The sequence below is a fragment of the Oncorhynchus mykiss genome, chromosome 22 (genome assembly GCF_057628025.1).
Source record: "Oncorhynchus mykiss isolate SJ-2025 chromosome 22, ASM5762802v1, whole genome shotgun sequence".
Taxonomy (NCBI): domain Eukaryota; kingdom Metazoa; phylum Chordata; class Actinopteri; order Salmoniformes; family Salmonidae; genus Oncorhynchus; species Oncorhynchus mykiss.
In genome coordinates, this window is record NC_143043.1 from 50,131,957 (window position 1) to 50,150,813 (window position 18,857).

The 18,857-nt window shown below is 46.2% G+C and overlaps 1 protein-coding gene and 1 long non-coding RNA gene across 6 annotated transcripts in view; one reads left to right on the forward strand and one right to left on the reverse strand.

The window, feature by feature from the left end:
- LOC110502171 (oxysterol-binding protein-related protein 6) overlaps positions 1-18,857 on the reverse strand; it is a 91,707-nt gene that overhangs the window by 28,050 nt on the left and 44,800 nt on the right. For 4 of the 5 annotated variants that reach the window (XM_090216308.1, XM_036959394.2, XM_036959395.2 and 1 more), the window contains exons 3-8: positions 14,960-15,082; positions 14,726-14,779; positions 13,799-13,912; positions 13,152-13,343; positions 10,137-10,461; positions 2,632-2,735 (exon numbers count right to left, since the gene is read on the reverse strand). In XM_090216308.1, coding sequence (XP_090072434.1) covers positions 2,632-2,735; positions 10,137-10,461; positions 13,152-13,343; positions 13,799-13,912; positions 14,726-14,779; positions 14,960-15,082 — 912 coding nt within the window. Of the gene's footprint in view, positions 1-2,631; positions 2,736-10,136; positions 10,462-13,151; positions 13,344-13,708; positions 13,913-14,725; positions 14,780-14,959; positions 15,083-18,857 lie in introns of all 5 variants that reach the window. The other variant, XM_090216309.1, reaches the window with a different exon arrangement.
- LOC149972892 (uncharacterized) overlaps positions 1-18,857 on the forward strand; it is a 67,770-nt gene that overhangs the window by 2,912 nt on the left and 46,001 nt on the right. The gene's annotated exons all lie outside the window — the stretch shown is intronic.

Below are 18,857 nucleotides of genomic sequence, written 5' to 3' on the forward strand. Positions count from 1 at the left end.
TGTACCAGAGGGCCGCTAGTGAGAAAACAGTTGGTTCTGGGCTACCTGGTGAGGAAAACGGTTGTTTCTGGGCTTCCTGGTGACGAAACGGTTGGTTTTGGGCTTCCTGGTGAGAAACTAGTTGGTTCTGGGCTACGTAATCTACCAGAACACACACAGTGATAAAAACGAAGTATCATGAAGGAAAAGGCTTTTAAACTGTTGCCATAGGTAATTGGGAGAGTTTAAAAAAATAGTGTAATATGAATCCAAAGCATGATTAGCCTTCTCCTGAAGCTTTACAGAGTGTTAAAAGTAAATGGGCTAATTTAGTCAACATGAGAATAAGGCATTGTACAGCCCCAAAAATGTGGTTCAGGCTTTGTATTATAATAAGTACAAAATGACATTGAATCGAGAGCAGATAACCGAAAATGTTCTTTGCCCTGACATAATTGCATAACGTACAGTTATGACTATAACTACTGTTCCCTGAAGGAGAGAAAACGAGGTACCACACAGCTATTAGGAGTTTGCTCGCTAGATACCTCTACTGAAGAACATTAGAATCACGCCTGACAAGGCCAAGCAACGCCATGCCTCACCTCAAGCCCCGCCTTCCACAGGGGATAAACTCGAGGCACGGATTCATTCCTTCAATTAAGTACTGCTCTTCACCGAGCTCAGAACTGGGCCGAACAGGTGTTGTACCTCGTTTCTTCTTCAGGGAACAGTAGGTACAGTCATAACTCTACGTTCCCTTTCAGTCGGTCAACTCGGTACAACACAGCTACGGGGATATGAAATCAAGCCCCAAGCCGAACCCCCAGTGGACACCAAATTAAATGGCCCCACAACAGACCACCCAGAGTTCTAACCCGACAGGAAAACCTCCGGTACCTGGGTATTGCGCAATCTACCCATACACTGGGAGGAGTGTCATCCAAGCGATAAAACCTCACAAAAAGTGTGCTCAACTAGCCGCAACACAAATATCTCCTACAGGCAACCCTTTAAACAATGTCCAAGAGGCCGCCAGACCCCTGGTAGAGTGGGCGTGTACACCGTTATGTAATTCCTGTCATTTTCCGGAGAGATATCCTCCACAATCCAGTTGGAGAGACGCTGCTTAGAAAGCGCTCTACCACGAGCCGGATTATCAAAACAGACAAAAAGTTAGTCACACAAACTGACACCCCTGGTCCGCTCAATGTACATGGTAATGCTCGTACTGGACACAGGGCATGCAACCTGAAAAGCTCAAAAGCTAAAGACCTGTAGGACATAGTCATGACCTTAGGGTCAAAGGTCACATTAGGACGCAATGTCAACTTAGAGTCGTCAAGGGCGAACTTCATACAGACTGGATAGTAGCAATGACGTTTAGAGGTAAACATCTTGCCATCAGATTGGACCTTTCAGGGGCCAAGCCCACAGATTCCAAATCTCCGGCCGCAGGTTCCAGACCTGTCCGTGCACCTGGGACAACAGGTCCCTGTCAGCCCTGCCTAACATTTTCTATATCTAGGAGACCACCCATGGGTACCTGGAGTGAGGGAAAGTGTGCACTGCTCCACAGCAACAGCAACAGCCCGAGTGGAACCACGGTCATCATAGAAGCCCTCATCCCCAATAGGCGCAGGTACTGACGAAAACGCACTGTGACCCAGCCAAAATTGGGCCAAGCACAACTTGAAACCGGCCTCCCTCTGCGGGGACAAGAATGCACGATTCTCGACAAGTCAAACTCGAGACTCAGAAACGAAATGCGCTGAGATGGATTAAAACGTCTCTTCTCTTGATTCACTATGAAACCCAGAGAATGAACATTGGAAACCAGCACCTCCTCCCTCGACTCCTCGACTCAAGTTTTGGTTCCGACCACTGTGTCTTTGTGAGACGCAGAGTAGGTGAACGGATGATCTCTGCATGTGTGGTTCCCACCGTGAAACGCAGAGGAGGTGTGATGGTGCTGTGCTGGTGACACTGTCAGTGATTATTTAGAATTCAAGGCATACTTAACCAGCATGGCTACCGCATCATTCTGCAGCGATACGCCATCCCATCTGGTTTGAGTTTAGTGGGATTATTATTTGTTTTTCAACAGGACAATGACCCAACACACCTCCAGGCTGTGTAAGGGCTATTTGACAAAGAAGGAGAGTGATGGATTGTTGCATCAGATGACCTGGCCTCCATAATCACCCAACCTCAACCCAATTGAGATGGTTTTGTACTGCAGAGTGAAGGAAAAGCAGCCAACAAGTGCTCAGCATATGTGGGAACTCCTTCAAGAGTGTTGGAAAATCATTCCAGGTGAAGCTGGTTGAGAGAATGCCAAGAGTGTGGAAAGCTGTCATCAAGGCAAAATGTGGCTACTTTAAATAATCTCAAATATAAAATATATTTAGATTTGTTTAACACTTTTTTAGTTACTACATGATTCCATATTGTTATTTCATAGTTTTTATGTCTTCACTATTATTCTGCAATGTAGAACATAGTAAAAATAAAGAAAAACCCTTGAATGAGAAGGTGTATCCAAACATTTGACTGGTACTGTAGATGGTGTACACCGTCCAACAGGATACACGTGGGGTACACCATCCAACAGGATACACGTGGTGTCAAGTGTGTGTGTGTGTGTGTTACCTGCATGTCAGTGAAATTGGGCGCTGACTGGGTCCTCTGTAGGCCCTCCAGGCTCTGCAGTAACTTGCTCAGCTCAATCAGGCTGGACTGGCAGCGGGCGAGCTCTGGAAAGAAGCAACACAAGGACACAAGGTCACACTGGAAGGCCACCTCAGACCCAATGAAGTGACACCCTGCTGTGCTTAACAAATGAGAGAACAATTACGGAAAAACAAATGTCCTTATTAGTTTAAGTAACAAAGTGGAATAATATCATAGACAGGCGCTACTATCAGGAGATATTGTAAGTCCGTAATACCAGGGCATGGGGAACATACCATAATACCAGGACATGGGGAACATACCATAATACCAGGGCATGGGGAACATACCATAATACCAGGGCATGGGGAACATATACCATAATACCAGGGCATGGGGAACATACCATAATACCAGGGCATGGGGAACATACCATAATACCAGGGCATGGGGAACATATACCATAATACCAGGGCATGGGGAACATACCCTAATACCAGGGCATGGGGAACATACCATAATACCAGGGCATGGGGAACATATACCATAATACCAGGGCATGGGGAACATATACCATAATACCAGGGCATGGGGAACATACCCTAATACCAGGGCATGGGGAACATACCATAATACCAGGGCATGGGGAACATACCATAATACCAGGGCATGGGGAACATACCATAATACCAGGGCATGGGGAACATATACCATAATACCAGGGCATGGGGAACATACCCTAATACCAGGGCATGGGGAACATACCATAATACCAGGGCATGGGGAACATATACCATAATACCAGGCCATGGAGAACATATACCATCATACTCCACAAGACATGCCACCAGAGGTCTCTTCACAACTATGGGAGGCGCACAGTACTACATAGAGCCATGACTACATGGAACTCATGTAAGTAGTAAAATTTGATTTAAAAAACAGATAAAAATACACCTTATGGAACAGCGGGGACTACGAAGCAACACAAACATAGGCACAGACACATGCATACACACTAGAGGTCGGCCGATTAATTAGGGCCGATTTCAAGTTTTCATAACAATCGGTAATCTGCATTTGTGGACGCCAATTATGGCCGATTACATTCCATTCCATGAGGAAACTGCGTGGCAGGCTGTCTGTTACGCGAGTGCAGCAAGGAGCCAAGGTAAGTTTCTAGCTAGCATTAAACTTATCTTAGAAAAAACAATCAATCTTCACATAATCACTAGTTAACTACACATGGTTGATGATATTACTAGTTTAACTAGCTTGTCCTGCATTGCAAATAATCAATGCACTGCCTGATAATGTATCATCTAATCACAGCCTACTTCATCTTCGCCAAACGGGGGATGATTTAACAAAAGCACATTCGCGAAAAAAACACAATCGTTGCACGAATGTACCTAACCATAAACATCAATGCCTTTCTTAAAATCAATACACAGAAGTATATTTTGTTAAACCTGCATATTTAGTTCAAATAAATTCATGTTAGCAGGCAATATTAACTAGGGAAATTGTGTCAATTCTCTTGCGTTCATTGCATGCAGAGTCAGGGTATATGCAACAGTTTGGGCCACCTGGCTCGTTGCGAACCAATTTTCCAGAATTTTACATAATTATGACATAACATTGAAGGTTGTACAATGTAACAGCAATATTTAGACTTATGGATGCCATCAGTTCGATAAAATACGGAACGGTTCCGTATTTCACTGAAAGAATAAACGTTTTGTTTTCTAAATGATAGTTTCCGGATTTGACCATATTAATGACCAAATCCTCGTATTTCTGTGTTTATTATATTATAATTAAGTCTATGATTTGATATTTGATAGAGCAGTCTGACTGAGCGGTAGTAGGCAGCAGCAGGCTCGTAAGCATTCATTCGAGCTTTACTGCGTTTGCCAGCCGCTCTTTGCAATGCTCACAGCGCTGTTTATGACTTCAAGCCTATCAACTCCTGACATTAGGCTGACAATACTAAAGTGCCTATTAGAACATCCAATAGTGTAAGGTATATGAAATACAAAGGGTACAGTGCCTTGCGAAAGTATTCGCCCCCCTTGAACTTTGCGACCTTTTGCCACATTTCAGGCTTCAAACATAAAGATAAAAAACTGTATTTTTTTGTGAAGAATCAACAACAAGTGGGACACAATCATGAAGTGGAACGACATTTATTGGATATTTCAAACTTTTTTAACAAATCAAAAACTGAAAAATTGGGCGTGCAAAATTATTCAGCCCCTTTACTTTCAGTGCAGCAAACTCTCCAGAAGTTCAGTGAGGATCTCTGAATGATCCAATGTTGACCTAAATCACTAATGATGATAAATACAATCCACCTGTGTGTAATCAAGTCTCCGTATAAATGTACCTGCACTGTGATAGTCTCAGAGGTCCGTCAAAAGCGCAGAGAGCATCATGAAGAACAAGGAACACACCAGGCAGGTCCGAGATACTGTTGTGAAGAAGTTTAAAGCCGGATTTGGATACAAAAAGATTTCCCAAGCTTTAAACATCCCAAGGAGCACTGTGCAAGCGATAATATTGAAATGGAAGGAGTATCAGACCACTGCAAATCTACCAAGACCTGGCCGTCCCTCTAAACTTTCAACTCATACAAGGAGAAGACTGATCAGAGATGCAGCCAAGAGGCCCATGATCACTCTGGATGAACTGCAGAGATCTACAGCTGAGGTGGGAGACTCTGTCCATAGGACAACAATCAGTCGTATATTGCAAAAATCTGGCCTTTATGGAAGAGTGGCAAGAAGAAAGCCATTTCTTAAAGATATCCATAAAAAGTGTCATTTAAAGTTTGCCACAAGCCACCTGGGAGACACACCAAACATGTGGAAGAAGGTGCTCTGGTCAGATGAAACCAAAATTGAACTTTTTGGCAACAATGCAAAACGTTATGTTTGGCGTAAAAGCAACACAGCTGAACACACCATCCCCACTGTCATACATGGTGGTGGCAGCATCATGGTTTGGGCCTGCTTTTCTTCAGCAGGGACAGTGAAGATGGTTAAAATTGATGGGAAGATGGATGGAGCCAAATACAGGACCATTCTGGAAGAAAACCTGATGGAGTCTGCAAAAGACCTGAGACTGGGAAGAAGATTTGTCTTCCAACAAGACAATGATCCAAAACATAAAGCAAAATCTACAATGGAATGGTTCAAAAATAAACATATCCAGGTGTTAGAATGGCCAAGTCAAAGTCCAGACCTGAATCCAATCGAGAATCTGTGGAAAGAACTGAAAACTGCTGTTCACAAATGCTCTCCATCCAACCTCACTGAGCTCGAGCTGTTTTACAAGGAGGAATGGGAAAAAATGTCAGTCTCTCGATGTGCAAAACTGATAGAGACATACCCCAAGCGACTTACAGCTGTAATCGCAGCAAAAGGTGGCGCTACAAAGTATTAACTTAAGGGGGCTGAATAATTTTGCACGCCCAATTTTTCAGTTTTTGATTTGTTAAAAAAGTTTGAAATATCCAATAAATGTCGTTCCACTTCATGATTGTGTCCCACTTGTTGTTGATTCTTCACAAAAAAATACAGTTTTATATCTTTATGTTTGAAGCCTGAAATGTGGCAAAAGGTCGCAAAGTTCAAGGGGGCCGAATACTTTCGCAAGGCACTGACTGTATAGAGAGAAATAGTCGACACGTCATAATTCCTATAATAACTACAACCTAAAACATCTTAACTGGGAATATTGAAGAACTGGGAATACTGAACCACCAGCTTTCATATGTTCTCATGTTCTGAGCAAGGAACTTAAACGTTAGCTTTTTTACATGGCACATATTCCACTTTTACTTTCTTCTCCAACACTGTGTTTTTTTAATTATTTAAACCAAATTGAACATGTTTAATTATTTATTTGAGACTAAATAGATTTTATGTATTATATTAAGTTAAAATAAAAGTGTTCATTGTTCATTCAGTATTGATATTTAAAAATGGTCTGATTAATTATATATATATAAAAATTGTCCGATTAATCAGTATCGGCTTTTTTTGGTCGTCCAATAATTGCTATTGGAGTTGAAAAATCCTAATCGGTCAACGTCTGATACACACACGCACACGTGGATTCTGTGTTGTAGATATGTGGAAGTGGAGTCAGGGCCTGAGGGCACTCACTTAATGTGGTGTGAAATCTGTTGTGAGTGTATTGTAATGTTTTTAAAATTGTATAAACTGCCTTAATTTTGCTGGATCCCAGGAAGAATAGCTGCTGCCTTGGCAGGAACTAACTGGGATCCATAATAAATACAAATATGAATCATACGAACACAGTTCCATCATGTGAACACAGTTCCATCATACGAACACAGTTCCATCATATGAACACAGTTCCATCATGTGAACACAGTTCCATCGTATGAACACAGTTCCATCATGTGAACACAGTTCCATCATGTGAACACAGTTCCATCATGTGAACACAGTTCCATCATGTGAACACAGTTCCATCGTGTGAACACAGTTCCATCGTGTGAACACAGTTCCATCGTGTGAACACAGTTCCATCGTGTGAACACAGTTCCATCATACGAACACAGTTTCATCATACGAACACAGTTCCATCATGTGAACACAGTTCCATCATGTGAACACAGTTCCATCATGTGAACACAGTTCCATCGTGTGAGCACAGTTCCATCATACAAACACAGTTTCATCATACGAACACAGTTCCATCATACGAACACAGTTCCATCATACGAACACAGTTCCATCATACGAACACAGTTCCATCATACGAACACAGTTCCATCGTGTGAACACAGTTCCATCATACGAACACAGTTCCATCGTGTGAAGACAGTTCCATCATACGAACACAGTTCCATCGTGTGAACACAGTTCCATCATACGAACACAGTTCCATCATACGAACACAGTTCCATCGTGTGAGCACAGTTCCATCGTGTGAACACAGTTCCATCATACGAACACAGTTCCATCATACGAACACAGTTCCATCATACGAACACAGTTCCATCATACGAACACAGTTCCATCATACGAACACAGTTCCATCGTGTGAACACAGTTCCATCATACGAACACAGTTCCATCATGTGAACACAGTTCCATCGTGTGAAGACAGTTCCATCGTGTGAACACAGTTCCATCATACGAACACAGTTCCATCGTGTGAACACAGTTCCATCATACGAACACAGTTTCATCATGTGAACACAGTTCCATCGTGTGAACACAGTTCCATCATACGAACACAGTTCCATCATACGAACACAGTTCCATCGTGTGAACACAGTTCCATCGTGTGAAGACAGTTCCATCGTGTGAACACAGTTCCATCATACGAACACAGTTCCATCATGTGAACACAGTTCCATCGTGTGAAGACAGTTCCATCGTGTGAACACAGTTCCATCATACGAACACAGTTCCATCATGTGAACACAGTTCCATCGTGTGAACACAGTTCCATCATACGAACACAGTTCCATCATACGAACACAGTTCCATCATGTGAACACAGTTCCATCATACGAACACAGTTCCATCATACGAACACAGTTCCATCATACGAACACAGTTCCATCATGTGAACACAGTTCCATCATGTGAACACAGTTCCATCATGTGAACACAGTTCCATCATGTGAACACAGTTCCATCATGTGAACACAGTTCCATCATGTGAACACAGTTCCATCATGTGAACACAGTTCCATCATGTGAACACAGTTCCATCATGTGAACACAGTTCCATCATGTGAACACAGTTCCATCATGTGAACACAGTTCCATCATGTGAACACAGTTCCATCGTGTGAACACAGTTCCATCGTGTGAACACAGTTCCATCGTGTGAACACAGTTCCATCATACGAACACAGTTCCATCGTGTGAACACAGTTCCATCATGTGAACACAGTTCCATCATGTGAACACAGTTCCATCATGTGAACACAGTTCCATCGTGTGAACACAGTTCCATCGTGTGAACACAGTTCCATCGTGTGAACACAGTTCCATCATGTGAACACAGTTCCATCATACGAACACAGTTCCATCATGTGAACACAGTTCCATCATACGAACACAGTTCCATCATACGAACACAGTTCCATCATGTGAACACAGTTCCATCATACGAACACAGTTCCATCATGTGAACACAGTTCCATCATACGAACACAGTTCCATCATGTGAACACAGTACATCTTCCACTTACTGGCAGGGAAAGGGAAATATATTGCTGATCCTTGTCATCATCCAGATGGATGTTCTAAAGCATTGATGGTTGGAGCAAGGAGGAGAGGAAGAAAGGAAGGAAGAGAGGGAGGAAGGAAGGAAGGAAGGAAGGAAGGAAGAGAGGAAGAAAGAGAGGGAGGAAGGAAGGAAGGAAGGAAGGAAGGAAGGAAGGAAGGAAGGAAGGAAGGAAGGAAGGAAGGAAGGAAGGACGGAAGGAAGGAAGGAAGGAAGGAAGGAAGGAAGGAGAGGAAGAGAGGGAGGGAGGAAGGAAGAGAGGAAAAGAGGAAGGAGGGAAGGAAGAGAGGAAGAAAGAGAGGGAGGAAGGAAGGAAGAGAGGAAGAAAGAGGGAGGAAAAGAGGAAGAGAGTAAGAGAGGGAGGAAGAGAGGAGGGAAGAGAGGGAGGAAGGAAGGAAGAGAGGAGGAAGAGAAGAAGAGAGGGAGGAAGAGAGGAAGGAAGAGAGGAAGAGAGGAAGAAAGAGAGGGAGGAAGGAAGAGAGGAAAAGAGGAAGGAGGGAAGGAAGAGGGGAAGAAAGAGAGGGAGGAAGGAAGAAAGGAAGAGAGGAAGAAAGAGGGAGGAAGAGGAAGAGAGTAAGAGAGGGAGGAAGAGAGGGAGGAAGGAAGGAAGAGAGGAAGAAAGAGGGAGGAAAAGAGGAAGAGAGTAAGAGAGGGAGGAAGAGAGGAGGGAAGAGAGGGAGGAAGGAAGGAAGAGAGGAGGAAGAGAAGAAGAGAGGGAGGAAGAGATGAAGGAAGAGAGGAAGAGAGGAAGAAAGAGAGGGAGGAAGGAAGAGAGGAAAAGAGGAAGGAGGGAAGGAAGAGGGGAAGAAAGAGAGGGAGGAAGGAAGAAAGGAAGAGAGGAAGAAAGAGGGGGGAAAAGAGGAAGAGAGTAAGAGAGGGAGGAAGAGAGGATGGAAGAGAGGGAGGAAGGAAGGAAGAGAGGAAGAAAGAGGGAGGAAAAGAGGAAGAGAGTAAGAGAGGGAGGAAGAGAGGGAGGAAGGAAGGAAGAGAGGAGGAAGAGAAGAAGAGAGGGAGGAAGAGAGGAAGGAAGAGAGGAAGAGAGGGAGGAAGAGAGGGAGGGAGGAAGAGAGGAAGAGAATAAGAGAGGGAGCAAGAGAGTAAGAGAGGGAGGAAGAGAGGGAGGAAGAAAGGAAGGACAAGAGGAAGAGAGGGAGGAAGAGTGGGAGGAAGAGAGGAAGAGAGGAAGGAAGAGAGGAAGAACTTACCCTCTGTACACTTGTCCATCTCCTCTGACTCCTGGAGCCATGCGGCCACCTTGCTCTGCCCGTTACTGTAGGAGGCAGGCAAGCTGCTCCTGGTACTGGGGGCCTGGGGGGACTGCCATGGTGGAAGACTGGTGCTGCTACTGGGGGCTGGGGGGGACTGCCATGGTGGAAGACTGGTGCTGCTACTGGGGGCTGGGGGGGACTGCCATGGTGGGAGGCTGGTGCTGCTACTGGGGGCAGGGGGGGACTGCCATGTTGGGGGACTGGTTCTGCTCCTGGGGGCCGGGGGGGACTGCCATGGTGGAAGGCTGGTGGGCTTGGTCTGCTGGAGGACATGAAGAGAGACAAAGGGGTTGGTTAGTTAACACAGCTCAGTCTACAACACCTGAATAACACACACCAGATGTGAAAGAAATATTATGTTTCAGGCTTTCAAGTCTAAGATAATTCCATACCTTCTAAGAGAAATCTGTATAATAGCTGAAGAAAAGGGTATGTGGTAGTATGTGGCCTACAACTCTAAATGTCAAACCACCAAAGATATCCCTTCTGTTTCACCATCACTTCAAAGCAGCAGATGTTTACTGACTCGGTCTCAGGCCCTGTGAGAGTGCTGATCAGTAGGAGGCCATGCAGGCCCAGGCCCAGACCAGGCCCAGACCCATGCAGGCCCAGACCAGGCCAAGACCCAGATCCATGCAGGTCCAGGTCCAGACCCAGACCAGGCCCTGACCCATGCAGGCCCAGACCCAGACCAGGCCCAGACCCAGACCAGGCCAAGACCCAGACCAGGCCCATATCCAGACCAGGCCCAGACCCAGAAAAGGCCCAGACCCAGCTGCTCTGAATACAGGCCTGTTTGATGTCCTAATGGCTTCAGTCTGCCAGACTGTTCTCTCCCTGGGGACACAGTGTGTTTGCCTTAACACATTCACAGACAAATATAAGTGATACTGCATTACCCACTGTAATTACCCACTATAATGACCCACATCATTACCCTCTGTAATTACCCAGAGCATTATTCACATCATTGCCCACATCATTCCCACTGCAATTACACACTGTAATTACTCATATAATTACCCACTTTAATTACCCACAGCATTACCCAGTATAATTACACACAGCATTACACACTGTAATTACACACAGCATTACCCACTGTAATTACTCACATAATTACCCACTGTAATCACCCACAACATTCCCACTGTAATTACTCACATCATTTTCCACTTTAATTACCCACTATATTTACACACTGTAATTACTCACATTACCCACTGTAATTACCCACAGCATTACCCGCCGTAATTACTCACCACATTATCCACAGCATTACCCGCTGTAATTACTCACCACATTACCCACAGCATTACCCGCTGTAATTACTCACCACATTACCCACAGCATTACCCGCTGTAATTACTCACCACATTACCCACTGTAATTACCCACAGCATTACCCGCTGTAATTACTCACCACATTACCCACTGTAATTACTCACCACATTACCCACTGTAATTACTCACCACATTACCCGCTGTAATTACTCACCACATTACCCACAGCATTACCCGCTGTAATTACTCACCACATTACCCACTGTAATTACCCACAGCATTACCCGCTGTAATTACTCACCACATTACCCACTGTAATTACCCACAGCATTATGGCATTAAGACCATATCTGATTCAGACTCATTAGTCTTATAATTAGCTCAGTAACTGAACAGGGTTGTTAGTAGTAATAGAACCAGTCACAAATGAAATGTTGCGTGTCTGTATACTGAAACATTAATAGCTTTTTATGTGGGTCAGACAGAAAAGAGCTCAGCTTACCACAACAGAGAACAACTGTGCCGAGCTAACTGGCAAGGAAGAGGAGCTAACTGACAGTGAATAGGTGCCAACCGCCAGAGAAGTGGCGCTAACTGCCAGGAAAGTTAGCTTTTCTGTCAGTTAGCTTCACTTTCCTGTCAGTTAGCTCCTCTTCCCTGTCAGTTAGCTCGGCACAGTTGTTCTCTGTTGTGGTAAGCTGAGCTCTGGTAAGCTTCCCACAGGGAAGTAGCGCTAACCGACAGGGAAGAGGAGCTAACTGAAAGGAAAGTGAAGCTAACCGCCAGGGAAGAGGAGCTAACCGCCAGGGAAGAGGAGCTAACTGACAGGAAAGTGAAGCTAACTGCCAGGGAAGAGGAGCCAAATCGACCGGGAAGAGGAGCTAACCGCCAGGGAAGAGGAGCTAACCACCAGGGAAGAGGAGCTAACCACCAGGGAAGAGGAGCTAACCCACCAGTGAAGAGGAGCTAACCCACCAGTGAAGAGGAGCTAACCCACCAGTGAAGTGGAGCTAACCCACCAGTGAAGGGGAGCTAACCAGACAGGGAAGAGGAGCTAACCGACAGGAAAGAGGAGCTAACCGCCAGGGAAGTGGAGCTAACTGCCAGGGAAGAGGAGCTAACCACCAGGGAAGTGGAGCTAACCGACAGGGAAGAGGAGCTAACCGACAGGGAAGAGGAGCTAACCGACAGGGAAGAGGAGCTAACCGCCAGGGAAGAGGAGCTAACTACCAGGGAAGAGGAGCTAACCGCCAGGGAAGAGGAGCTAACCGCCAGGGAAGAGGAGCTAACCGACAGGGAAGAGGAGCTAACCGCCAGGGAAGAGGAGCTAACCGACAGGGAAGAGGAGCTAACTACCAGGGAAGAGGAGCTAACCGTCAGGGAAGAGGAGTTAACCGCCAGGGAAGAGGAGCTAACCGACAGGGAAGAGGAGCTAACTGCCAGGGAAGAGGAGCTAACTGCCAGGGAAGAGGAGCTAACCGACAGGGAAGAGGAGCTAACCGACAGGGAAGAGGAGCTAACCGCCAGGGAAGAGGAGCTAACCGCCAGGGAAGAGGAGCTAACCGCCAGGGAAGAGGAGCTAACCGCCAGGGAGGAGGAGCTAACTGACAGGAAAGAGGAGCTAACTGACAGGAAAGAGGAGCTAACCGCCAAGGAAGAGGAGCCCACCTTTACTTCATGTTGTCCTGCAGCGGGGGAGGGGGCTGGGTGGGGGTGAGGGATGGGGGACTCGGTGCTGGCAGGGGGAGGAAACGTCCTCATGGTGGCGTCTCGGGGGGAGCGGACGATCTCATTCTGCCGGTAGAGACGGTGGTAGCGCAGCTTGACCACCCAGGAGTCAAAGATGTCTGGAGACTTGATCTGTATAAAGGAGAGGAAAGGGGAGAGGAAAGAAGAGGAGAGAGATGCCACAGTAGGCTATAGTTCATAGAAATTGTAATCGTCCAAGCCCTCAGACAAGGGCTAGACTACCATCCATCCCGTGAATCTTTCAAGCTAACCTTGAGGTGGTAGATATGTTTCTCTGTGTCCAACTCAATGCTAACCTTGAGGTGGTAGATATGTTTCTCTGTGTCCAACTCAATGCTAACCTTGAGGTGGTAGATATGTTTCTCTGTGTCCAACTCAATGCTAACCTTGAGGTGGTAGATATGTTTCTCTGTGTCCAACTCAATGCTAACCTTGAGGTGGTAGATATGTTTCTCTGTGTCCAACTCAATGCTAACCTTGAGGTGGTAGAGATGCTCCTCTGTGTCCAACTCAATGCTAACCTTGAGGTGGTAGATATGTTTCTCTGTGTCCAACTCAATGCTAACCTTGAGGTGGTAGAGATGCTCCTCTGTGTCCAAGTCAATGCGACGGGCTCTCTTCTTGATGGACATGACAGAGAGACCCACATCAATGCAGCCATGCAGCTTGCCTTTCTGAATCTTAGAGGAAAGAGAGTTAACATAAGTCATGTATGACGTCTCATTGTTGCTGTATAAATGGAATCTCAAGGTGAAGAAAGAAAGATATCGGATCATGATCGAAAGGACTAATTGACTCTGTTAGGAATACTTTGCTCTTATAGGCCTACATTACCCTTACCCTACTTAACTCTTACAGGACTACTTGAAGTCTTATAGATCTACTTAACTCTTACAGGTCTACTTGAAGTCTTATAGGTCTACTTGAAGTCTTATAGATCTACTTAACTCTTACAGGACTACTTGAAGTCTTATAGATCTACTTAACTCTTACAGGTCTACTTGAAGTCTTATAGGTCTACTTGAAGTCTTATAAGTCTACTTGAAGTCTTATAAGTCTACTTGAAGTCTTATAGGTCTACTTGAAGTCTTATAGGTCTACTTGAAGTCTTATAGGTCTACTTGAAGTCTTATAGGTCTACTTGAAGTCTTAGTAAGTAACCACCATGAATCATCATTCTGCACTATTACGCAATATCATGCAGTGAGGCTAGTTTGTCAGTTTGGTTCAAAGAGATCAAGGCTGACAAGAACATGGCTGCTTCCAGGAGACACTGTGGAAGGAAGGACCCTTTGGAAACATCAGATAAGTGTGGATGCAGCAGTTTTGCCAGTCATTTGAAGATTTCCTACAGAATGACACGGGCAGCAGAAACATAGTGACCCTGGAGGTGTTTCTGCTAAGTTACCATTGTGCCATAGGGATGCCAACTGAGGCTGCCCTCCATCCCTGCTCTGTGTCTGCTCCATTGGCTACGAGTCAGGGTTACTCACATCAATTGGTGACTTGGAGTACTTCAGCATCCCATTGTCCAGGACAAAAAAACGCTGTAGGAAAAACAAGAACAAACATTGAGTAGGAGGAATAACAGCACTTGTCTCTGGAAATGAATGTACTCTTTCTGAAAGAGGGTGTGGTTGATGGCTTTTCTGAAGGGTTTAAACAACAAGGAAATCGATGAAAACAAGTACAAGTGTTGTCTCTCTCGGTCGGCCATCAAGCCCTACCTTGTGCCAGCCTTTCAGTGGCCATTTTCGCTTCTTCAGCATGAAGCCCTCGTGTTTATCTGGCCTCTGGACGTTGCTCTGACCGATTTTCAGCCCCTCAATGATTTCCCAGCTGTCTGCCTCCTAGGGATGGAGAGAAAAACAGAGCCGTGTCGGAACTCATCTGTTCACTTCTCCGGGTCCGGCGGTAACAGCAGAGAAAACAGCAACAGTACAGAACCGCAGTGGCCCGGACCGCAGTGGTTTCCTCAGGTACATGGCGTAGCCAGCCAGGGCGGTGGCAGAACGAGCTCTATTTTGGTACATGTCTCTGGTACATTCTAATGCCTTGATTCCATCCGAAATACAAAGCTAAATTAATGAGAACTTTAACGACTTTACCTCCCAGATTGGTAAAACGAGTTGTGGTATTGGAAATACATGACTTGACTACAATTAAAATGACAGAAAATGTATGAATTCAGTGTGTTGTTAGTTGTTTTGATTATCGTCTAGGCCTTTGTGACCAACACTATTTTCTAAATATGTCACGCCCTGGTCTTAGTATTCTGTGTTTTCTTTATTATTTTGGTCAGGCCAGGGTGTGACATGGGTTTATTATGTGGTGTGTTTTGTCTTGGGTTTTTTGTAGGTATTGGGATTGTGGTATAGTGGGGTTGTCTAGAAAGGTCTATGGTTGCCTGAAGTGGTTCTCAATCAGAGGCAGGTGTTTATCGCTGTCTCTGATTGGGAATCATATTTAGGCAGCCATATTCTTTGAGGTTTTCGTGGGTGATTGTTCCTGTCTCTGTGTTTGTTTGCACAAGATAGGCTCAGTCACTTTGGTTTTTTCTTTTCACTTGTTTTGGAAGAGAAGAGAACGAGCGCCATTCTCCTTGCGGAGATGGTGCTAAATACATCAACACGGTCGGTCCCTGGGATTGGGCTGGCTAACACGATTAGGTTTGCTTGGAAGGAAAAGGAGATGGAGCCTTTAGGACGGGAATCTTTTGGAAGGATAATATTGATGGGGATTCTAAAGCTGACGGTGAAGGACGTGTTTTGTTTCCAAGGCAACTCGTTGGAGGGAGCATACGACGTGGCACTATATACAGAGGCAAAACACGATGATATCCTGAGAAGGGCAAGAGCAATGGGAGGTGAGAGGCCGATGTGCTACTACGAAATAACAAGCCTGGCGAAGAATAATTTTAGGGTTGTAACTGTCAACATTTACAACCCTTACGTTAAGGACGAAGAGGTGAGGGCTTTTCTGGGGAGATATATGGATAACGTCTCCTCAGCAAGGCACCTCTAAGACTCCCTTGGGTTTTGGAATGGGAGGAGAGGTTTCCAGGCCCTCCTCAGAGAGGACCCAAAGGGACATGGTGGCTACCTCCATCCTCCTGCTATGTTCTCCCTAGGGGCTGACAGGGGGACGTTGTTTTATGCACGTCAGCCCCCATTTTGCAGACGCTGTATGGCCTATGGTCACATATTCGCCTCATGCAGTACAAGAAAATGCAGATTTTGTGCATCTGAGGATCATGAGGCGAGGGATTGTGACAAGCCTAAGACGTGCCATGGGTGTGGCTCGTCAGCACACCTGTGGCGGGGGTGCCCGGCCCGTCAGCGGTCATATGCGTCTGCGGCTGGGGGGGGAGCAGGGGCGGGGGATGGGGGAAGAAGAGGAGGGGAAGGAAGCACGCCTCATGATCAGAGTACAGGTCCAGAGGGGAAGGCCACAAGGAAGGAGGAGGAGCAAGAAGCGGCGGAAGGAAGAGAGAGAGAAGGAAACGGAAGGCACGGGAGTAGGAGAACCAGGAAAAGCGGCGGAAGACGGCAACCGAGTGGAGGAGCATGAGAGAGAAGAAAGTGATGGAGGAGTGGTGGAGAAGGAGACGGTGGAAGAGCAAGTGGAATGGGGGGAATGTGCCCTGGTGGAAGAGATGAGGGGTATGGTGGAGGAGCTGGCGGGGGGGGGGGTTGGTATCTCTCCACTGCCGTCATCACCAAAGAAGAGAATGAAGAGGAGGGAGCGATTGGCCGACAGTGAGAGGGAGGGGATGGCCAAGAGAGTGATGGGGGTGGGAGAAACCTCTGGGTTGCTGCTGGTTTCCACAGGCTCTCAATATCTGTTGGGTGGGGACACACCTAACAGGACTCAGGACTGGGTACAGGAGGAGGTGGGGAGTTTTTTGTTTGGGGACTCAGCCTCGCCAAATTTTTTCCAATCCAGCTGCAGCACTGGGGAGGGGGAGGATTGTGGGGGTAGACCCAGGGTGCAGGGCACCCCGGAGCCAAACACTATTCCTGCATCCTGGGTTGGTGAGATGGAGGAAGAGGGGGGGATGTTGGGAGTACAGATGGTGTCATCACCGGTAGATATGGAGCAGGGGAGCATCGGGTGAGTCTCCTGTTTTTGTTTTTTTCTGTCTGGGTTTAGAATTTGAGTGTATTACATGTTTTTATTTTATTCTTTCATGGGGTCTGATTTTACTTTTGTTAGTTTAAATGTAAGGGGTTTAAGGGATTGTGTTAAGAGGAGGGCGGTTTTTAGTTATTTGGAGGGTGTGGGGTTTGATTTTTGTTTTTTACAGGAGGTTCACCTGAGGGATGGAGGGGATGTTAATAGGTTTAAGAGGGAGTGGGACAAGGGGGAGTCGGTTTGGGGTGTTGGGGGGGTGCACTCATCGGGGGTAGGGATTTTGTGTGGGCACAGGGAGGTTAAAGTGGAGGATTATTTTGTGGTAATGCAGGGGAGGGTTATAGGGGTGGATGTCACGATAAGGGATTGTAATTTTAGATTAGTGGTGGTGTATGGACCACAGGTGGTGGCAGACAGGAGGGAGATGGTGGACTGTCTGACGCCCCTGTGTGTCACAAATAGGAAATTAGTGATAGGGGGGGATTTTAATACAGATTTAGGAAGAGGGGGGGATAGCAGTGCAGGCGCCATTGCCAGGCTAATGGCTTGCCATGGTCTGGTAGATGGTGGTCTGCACACTACTCCGAAAATGGACGGTCCTACATGGCGCAACTCCAGGGGGGGTTGAGCGGAGGCTCGACTATATTTTTGTACCCAGGTCTTTGGGTAAGTTGTCTGGGCGGCTGTTGCCTGTTTTCTTTTCGGATCACGACGGGGTGCTCCTGCAGGTGGGGTCGCCAGTCTGCCTCTTTGGTAGGGGGTACTGGAAGCTAGATCGGGATGTGCTGGAGGAGCAGGCTTTTGTTGATGGGTTTTATGGTTTCTTTTGGAGGCTTGAGGGTCTCCGGTCCATGTGCGAGGGGGTGTTAGAGTGGTGGGATTTAGTTAAGGTGAGGATTAGGGCTTTTATAATAGGATATTGCAAGAGGAATAAAAGGGAGGAGAGGAGGGAGGTGGATCGTATCCAAAGGTTAATTGAACTCGAGTACGAGGCAGGCAACCTCGGCGGGTCGTTTGACTGGGAGAGATCCGCAACCCTAAAGGCGCAGCTCAGGGAGTTGCAGGAGCGGAAGGCTCGAGCTTTCCTGGAGCGTGCGCATAGTGGCTTTCTAGAACACAATGAGACTTGTTCTGCTATGTTCTTTAAGTCGGTTAGGGCCAGACAGAGTAGGAAGGTAATGCATGGCGTTAGGGAAGAAAATGGTAGTATAGTTAGAGAACCAGAGGATATGGTCAGGGTGACAACTGATCATTTCCAAGGTTTATTTAAGGAAAGGGAAATAGATGTAGAGCAGGGAAATGTGTTTTTAGAACACTTGTCCAGGCGGTTGCCGGAGGACATTAGAGAAGTGATGGAGGCCCAGATCTCACTAGAAGAGGTTGAGAGCGCTCTTAGGAGGATGGGAAAAGGGAAGGTGCCTGGGATAGATGGGCTGCCGGCTGAGTTTTATCTCAAGTTTTGGGGTATACTTGGACCAGTGGTCCTCGAAG